Source organism: Pyrus communis, chromosome 8 (assembly GCF_041283825.1).
Source record: "Pyrus communis isolate YQ-2024b chromosome 8, ASM4128382v1, whole genome shotgun sequence".
Lineage (NCBI taxonomy): Eukaryota > Viridiplantae > Streptophyta > Magnoliopsida > Rosales > Rosaceae > Pyrus > Pyrus communis.
Genome location: NC_142572.1, coordinates 12,395,275 through 12,403,093, shown reverse-complemented (window position 1 = coordinate 12,403,093; position 7,819 = coordinate 12,395,275). Strand labels below are relative to the sequence as shown.

The window sequence follows — 7,819 nt, the reverse complement described above, 5'->3', positions numbered from 1 at the left end:
TACTCTCTAATGATTGTCAAAATAACACCTTACCTTCGTGAGAAAAATCAAGCCAAACTCATCATAATCCCCTTCTCCAATTCAAACTAAAAATATCTCTAATTACATATGAACATGAAATAAATACTAGCTAGTTTTTTGAACTAATTTTGTAGCAAAGGATTTTACATTGAGACTATTTTACATATTGAAAGTAGGTTCTTGCATAAAAGAAATCTAATAAAACCATTATGTAAAAATAATTACCCCCCCCCCCCCATACACACACACACACACACATATATATATATATATATATAACTATTTTTTTTTTTTAAATAGGGGGTATTAAAAACTTCGCCCACGAGTTGTCCTCCTCTTCTTTGGCCGACACGTGGCGGCAAAGTGGCTTCTGCATAGATCCACTTGCATCCCGTGTTGGAACGAGTTGAGGGAGCACCTTGCTCGACCCAGTAGTTAGTAGGAGTCTGTAAATGAAATTCAGACTTGTCAGCCTTTATGTCCTTTCATAGGCTTTCTGTCTTTTGTTTAACTAACATTTGGCTTAGAGTAAACATTTAAGTAGGTTTGTCTCCTCTGCCCCTGGGTCTTGTACCTAAAAGTTGTTAGAGGCGACTTCACCCCTCAATGCTCGGAAAGGGCTTCCTGGAGGAACTCAGAGGCCTGAGCCCTTCGAAGCGCTTGCCCTCACTTTTCCCATGTTCTCTAGGCCTTGACTTTCCTTTGAGCCCATGTTCCTTTGGCCTTATCGGGGTTGAAAAGGACCCTGCATTATCAACCAATAAGATGAAAACTAAAAACAATTGTAATAATATTTTAATCGATAATGTAACTATAGGGCTTAAATGTTAATAAAATAAATATTTGAAACATCTATTGGAAAGAAAGAAGATTTACCATCTATATTCAATTGGCCACAAACTGCTCTAAAATTTGAATTATGTTACATAATAAAGATAATAAATTAGTATTGAAATTATCATCAACAAAAATCAATTCAAAACATCTTGCTTATAAAAGAAATATCGTTATATTATAGTTATCGTATCCATCAAAATTACTAAATATTGACTTTTCCAGCGAGACAAACATTTTTATTAGAACGACACCATCGTCGGTCTCGTGACAACTTCAAGAAACTTCCCAAGATAATTGAATTATAGTCGTTGTAGAAAACACCATTTGCCAAGTCAACGTCATCAAATCGGCAAAATTGACTCATGTCTAAGCCCAATTCACCAAATCTCACTCATTAATCTTATCTAACCCAGTTGACCAGTTGGGTCGGGGCCCATTTACCTGGCCAATTCGGACCCGCCCCAGACAAGGTCGGACTCCCAATTGAACTGAATTCATTCTTCCATTCAATTCCCTAACTTTGAACTCTCTCTGTTCGTATAGAGAGACTCCGAGAGAGATTAGAGATGTTGGGTTCGGGCAAGAATTCGATATTGCCGGTGTCGGATCCTCCGAGTGACCAGGAGAGAGAGAGACTCATTGGAGCTGACGACGATGAGAAGTTCTTCAGAGGATCCGCCATGACCAGACGTGGAGCCTACGCTGCCATCTCTTACATGGCTTGCGCAGGTAAATTACACGTCCCTCTAATTTTTCGTTTGCTGCAATTTTTGAAGCTTTTGATTCCCAGAAATTAAAGTTTCAAACTTTAAAGAAATTGAAATTATTAAAAATCTTGAAGAAAATTAAAAGCTTAAATGGGCTTGATTGTGTTGATATGAATTTGGGTTTTTTCATTCCTAGTGCGTATTCTGTTAGCTAAAAGCGCTTATGACTAAGTTTGGTAGAAAAACTTAGAAGTGTGGCTCGTAGAAGCGTTTTCTGGAGAAGCACATTTCAGATGCTTCTTTAGGAAACACTTGGATACTTTATAAAAAATTGAATGTGTTTATAAGAAAAACACTTTTGGCATAAGCGCTTACGAGTAGCTGTATCCTAAAAGTTGCGAAAGGGGTAATAGGAGACTCCAAGGTTTGTGCTACACATCAAAAGGAATGTTGGTGGTAGAAAGAGGGATACAGGAAAAAGGTCAAAGCTAAGAAGGAAGTAAAGCCAGAAACAAGGATAGAATTGATGAAAACTGTGAAAATTATAAAATAGTGATGAAGGAGGCGAAGAAAGCAATGAGAGAAGCAAAGCTAGTGTCCCTTGATAATACATATAAGCGTTTAGATACCAAAGAAGGAGAGTTGGAAATGTTTAAACTAGCTAGAGTAAGGAAAAGGAAGACAAGTGACTTGAACCAAATAAAGTGCATCAGAATTGAGAATTGGAAATGTTTCTAGCTACTGAGGATGCGGTTAAAGACAGATGGAGATCTTATTTTAATAATCCTTTCAATGAAGAACACAAAAGGAGTATTTCTTTAGGGGAGTTGAGTAACTCGGGTAGAAATTACTTGTTCTACCGCCCAATCAAGAAGGAAGAAGTGGTTGTAGCTTTGAAAATGATAAAGCATAGAAAAAAAATGGCCCCTGATGATGTACCGATCAAAGTGTGGAAGGTCTTGGGAGAGATGGACACGGCTCACAAACCTTTTCAATAAAATTTGGAAAGCGATGAAGATGCCAAATGAGGGGCGAAAAAGTACTTTGGTGCCTATCTACAAGAATAAAGGCGATATACAAAATTGCATGAACTGTATGGGTATTAAGTTTATGAGTCATACAATGAAGCTTTGGTAGCGAGTAATTTAGTATAGACTAAGGCAAGAGACACGGGTCTTAGACAATAAATTCGGGTTTATGCTAGGGCACTCAACCGTGGAGGCAATTTATCGCTCTCGAAGATTGATGGAACGATATAGAGATATGCAAAAGGATTTTCACATGGTCTTTATAGATATGGAAAAATCATATGATACGGTCGCAAGAGAAATTCTTTAGAGTATCCCAGAGAAGAAAGGAGTACGAGTAGCATATATCCAAGTACTCCCTTGTATGATGGAGCAAGAACTACTGTAAAAACTCATGAACGACAGACTGAAGGCTTTCCCATATAGGGTTACACAATGCTCAAACTTAAGTCCTTACCTTTTTGCATTGGTAATGGATGAGTTAACGGGACATGTTCAAGATGATATCTCTTGGTGTATGCTTTTCACAGACGATATAGTGTTGACGGATGAAACTTAGGAGGGAGTAAATGCTAAGCTTAACCTTTGGTGGGAAGTGTTGGAATCTAAAGGTTTTTGCCTAAGCAGGTCAAAGACTGAGTATATGGAGTGCAAGTTTAGTGTGAGGGGGTTCCAAATGAGATAGGGGTTACGATTGGAGATAAAGAAGTACCAAAGAGCGGACACTTTCGTTATCTTGGATGTATCTTGCAAAAGACCGGAGAATTGGATGGAGATCTCAACTATAGAATACAAGCCTGATTGATAAAGTGGAATAGTGCATTGAGTGTGTTATGCGACCATCGCATGCCACTAAAGCTCAAGAGAAAACTTTATAGGATGACAACCAACAATACTTTATGGTGCCGAATGTTAGGTTGTCAAGCATTAATACATGCAAAAAATAAGTGCAGCGGAGATGAGAATGCTTCGTTAGATGTGTGGGCACATGAGAAAGGACACGATTAAGAATGAGGATATCCGAGGTAAAGTAGGAGTAGTTGTCATTGAAGATAAGATGAGAGAACGGGGAAGGTGGTTTGAACATGTAAACGAAAGACCTACAGATGCTCCAGTTAGAAGATGCGATTATGAGACAGAGGCTCAAGAAAAAAAGGGTAGAGGAGACCTAGGAAGACTTTGAAAGAGAATCTAAGAAAAGACATGGAGTACTTGGAGCTAACAGAAGACTTGGCTCAAACCAAGTGCAGTTGCGTTCTAGGATTCATACAACCGACCACACTTAGTGGGATAAGGCTTTGTTGTTGCTGCTGCTGCTGCTGCAGTTTACTGGTAGAAGTGCTTTCTAGAGAGACAATCCCAAACGAGTGTGAAAATTTTGAAGACTGTTGACTTGTTAGTTAATTGTTCCCATTTTGTTTTGTAGTGCTGTTGGTGATGTTCAACAAGGCAGCTCTGTCTTCTTATAAATTTCCAAGTGCAAACGTTATCACACTTTTTCAGGTATTTTCCCAAACGTATCTTACATTAATCTTTCGTCTTTTGGTTGGAATTTATGTCTGCTGCCTGCTTTCTTGTGCTGTTCTAGTGCAAAATTCATTTCTTTCAGTAAAATTAAGGCACTGTCTAACCTCATGTTGTTGTGGGCTTTGTTTTGAATGCTTTTCGTGCGTAACTTCATGGTTTGCCCTGCATATTGAATAGCTAATGATAAATAAATAAGACATTTTCCTTTTTTATGGTTACTACTGCAGATGATATGTTCGTGTGGTTTTCTCTACACCTTGAGACGGTGGAACATGATTTCTTTCACAGTAGGTGAATCTTCGATCATTTATGACGACAACGCCACTACACTTGTACCATTAAAGACATTGAAGAAAACCCTTCCTCTTGCAGGAGCCTATTTGATGTACATGGTATGCATCTTGTAATCTAGTATTGATGGGTAACTATTAATCAGTAGCTTTCTTGTATTTGTGATTAATGTTTGCCCATTCATTTATTTCTCCTTGAAAGCTAGCCTCCATGGAGTCTGTCCGCGGGGTAAATGTTCCCATGTACACCACCCTTAGGAGGACTACTGTAGTATTGACGATGGTTATGGAGTATGTTTTGGCTGGGCAGAGATATACATCTCCTATTGTTCGAAGGTAAGTAGCCCTTTGTATGTAATTTATTTTGTATATGCTGATGATAATATGTATAGATCATCTACTCTTCTAAATAAACGTAAAGAATTGTATAGTTTCATTTTGATTCGATGAAAGTTCTGAATGTTGATCTGTTGGCACTTTTGTTTGTGCTCGTGAATTGGTCGAGTGAGAGAGTTCTATATTAACCCATGAGCGAATGTGATGAAAAATGGTTCTACATTATGTGTTTACTTTATGGCCATCTACCCAATTTTCTCATTTAACTGAATATGTTAAGGTTGTTAATAGTGTCGGTGTGATTGTTCTTGGTGCATTTGTTGCTGGATCTCGGGATTTTTCATTTGATGCCTATGGCTATGGTGTTGTTTTCTTATCCAACATCACGACAGCAGTATATCTTGCAACCATAGCCCGTATTGGTAATACCTCAACATTTTATCTTCGGAGAAATCCAATGCATTCCACTTTGCTAGTTTGACAGGTTTCTATGATATTGACTGTTAGTTTTATTTTCTCAGGGAAATCCAGTGGCCTTAATAGTTTTGGCCTCATGTGGTGTAATGGTAGTAGAAAACATCCCGACTCAACCTGTGCCCTTTCGGGTTTTTTAAACTTTTGTGCATAATTTGAATTTCATTTAATTGAATCAAGCTGTGACACAAATGGTATTGTTTCTCTATGGTAGGATTCATATGCGGACCAGTTTTGCTGTTTTTGACTTTTATTCGTGGTGACTTGAAGGCAACAATCAACTTTCCTTATCTCCTTTCACCGGGTTTTATGGTACATTCTTTACCAATGCTACTCTTCTCTGCTAATGCATGCACACTTAATAGTTCACAATGGTATTTACTGAAAGAAAAGAACAAAGAACTATTTGTAAGCAGCATTTTACATCTTCCCTATGGGTTTCCGGCATTTCACAGATTCAGTCGACTTCAATTACTCGAGTACAACATGCTTATTCTTCTTGCAGTACTTAAATACAACTTCCAAGTAACTCCTGTGGTTTTGATTGAGATCCACTGTTGTTTTCTGTTTTTCTCCCTCCCTTTGGCAGGCGGTCTTGCTTTGTTCCTGTATACTGGCATTCTTCTTGAACTACAGCATATTCCTCAACACAACTCTAAATTCAGCTCTTACGCAGACAATTTGCGGTAACTTGAAGGTTTGTGTAGCCTATATTTCCGTCTCTTAGATGTATTACAGCATAACTTAGCAGCCGCTGTATGAATTTCTCCCGGTGGTGTGACCATACTTTTCTGGTGTCTAAACTGTTACAGGATTTTTTTACCATCGGACTTGGTTGGATGCTATTCGGTGGCCTTCCATTTGATATCGTAAGTGCAAACTATTCTCCGCTCTAACAAAATAACTTTTTCAGTATTTATTTAGAGATTTGAGTATTTTTACTGTTTCGTTTTTGGTAGTTGAATGTTATCGGTCAGTTTCTCGGTTTCCTTGGCTCTGGGTTGTATGCCTACTACAAGCTCATAGGGAAGTAACATATTCAACAAATGTCTACTTCTCACACCTGAAGACGATTAGTTGCTGCCCTTGTTTGCCCCGCCAATTTTGGTTTTGTGATTGTCGGGCTCTCGGAGTGAGATGTGCAGCGTTAGGACCGGAGACATCGCTCGGTGGTGGATTTAACTGTTAACTGGAAATGAAGCCTGCTTCTTTTCCGTGTACGTATTCTTCTATACCGATCAGTAGGTGTTAGAAACCACGGCTGCACAATTTGGCATTGCCGGCTGCTTGGCGATGTAATTTGTTTGAGCTTTGGCATTGTATACGATGAATATTCTCCTTTTTTTTCCCATATTTTCAGTCACATACGCTCAAATTTTGAAGCGACGGCGCGAAAAAATTTATGAAACGCAAAATGTAGTTTCGTATAAACTCTTAATCATAGTTTTTTTTTTTGTTGGAACTATATTGTTTGTGTTTGTGCATGTGCTTGCATGTTTCTGTTAAGACAACGAATTTTCCTGTCCTTTGGAGGTTGGAAAACAAAAAACAAAAAAATAAAAATAAAAGGTTTTTCCATGTCCCTCTTAAATTTGACAGAAGCTGTTACAAGAATCAAACTCGTGTGCCTGAAATTTTGATGTTGGCCTGCCATGTTTAAATCTGAAAAATATGAACGTCGAATTATTATTATTTTTTTTTTTGTTATTAGAAAAATATTATTCTATCCAACCGATTATTTTTAAATGGGCATAGATAGGTTTTTTTTTTTTTTGGTTAACACGCAGATAGATTATTTGAAAGGGACATTTTGATATAAACGCCTCGTTTTTAAATGTCATAGACTAAACATCTATTGCTTTTGCAAATTTGATTAAACATTTTCCCTACAATTTTGGTGCTTAATTTTATTTTATTAGAAGTCTATTCACGTTAGCATTTCCTTTTTTTTCTCCTATTTTTATGCATCTCTTATTATGATGATTTAAGATTTTTTTTATTTATTTTTTATTAAAATATTTATTTTAGTAAATTAAATAGAATGTAACAAAACTCGTTGTTAGGTAAGTTTGGTTATATCGGTAAGTTTGATTATAATGGTCCATTTGGTTACTTGGTACATTTGAATTTTTTGTCAATTTGGCTTCTTGATACATTTGAATTTTTTGTCAATTTGGCTTCTTGATACATTTGAATTTTTGGTACATTTAGTTTTTGGTACATTTGAATTTTTTGTATTTGTTTTCGAAACATAAGTTTTATTACTTTTTGTCCTAATAATGAGGAATTACTTTAATTAATTAATATTTTTTATAGAAAGAGTCATTAAAACGTAGGAGTTTAAAGGACCGGGAAAATAAAATTTCCTAAATTGTAGGCAACTAGTTACAAGGTGAAGTGAAAATGCCTTTAAACAAATTATATGTAATTTAAAAAATAGAAAATGTTGATGTGGCAATTAATCAAAGTCTCGTAATCAAATCTTAGAAATGAACCAATGTCTGTTCTGAAATGTATTGAAAAAATGCAGGGTTCCCTATTTGGAAATTAAGATATTGGTGTGATTCCATGTAAGGAGCAAGTATTTTGGGTATTTATT

General features: G+C 36.7%; 1 protein-coding gene across 1 annotated transcript; it reads left to right on the top strand.

Moving 5' to 3' along the window:
• Positions 1-1,159: 1,159 nt before the first annotated feature.
• On the top strand, positions 1,160-6,658 carry LOC137717922 (UDP-N-acetylglucosamine transporter UGNT1). The gene is made up of 10 exons (XM_068457427.2): positions 1,160-1,587; positions 4,020-4,096; positions 4,348-4,512; positions 4,613-4,746; positions 5,038-5,168; positions 5,268-5,312; positions 5,435-5,532; positions 5,810-5,917; positions 6,033-6,089; positions 6,180-6,658. The coding sequence occupies exons 1-10, from the start codon at positions 1,425-1,427 to the stop codon at positions 6,252-6,254; spliced, it is 1,053 nt and encodes a 350-aa protein (XP_068313528.2). The 5' UTR covers positions 1,160-1,424; the 3' UTR covers positions 6,255-6,658.
• The last annotated feature ends 1,161 nt before the right edge of the window (positions 6,659-7,819 follow it).

What these genes read in the sequence shown, in the direction of transcription:
- LOC137717922 (XM_068457427.2), top strand. Translation starts at nt 1,425, where the DNA reads ATGTTGGGTTCGGGCAAGAATTCGATATTGCCGGTGTCGGATCCTCCG. An exon ending in ACGTTATCACACTTTTTCAG is followed by an intron (nt 4,097 to 4,347) that starts GTATTTTCCCAA and finishes TTACTACTGCAG; the next exon opens with ATGATATGTTCGTGTGGTTT. An exon ending in GAGCCTATTTGATGTACATG is followed by an intron (nt 4,513 to 4,612) that starts GTATGCATCTTG and finishes TCTCCTTGAAAG; the next exon opens with CTAGCCTCCATGGAGTCTGT.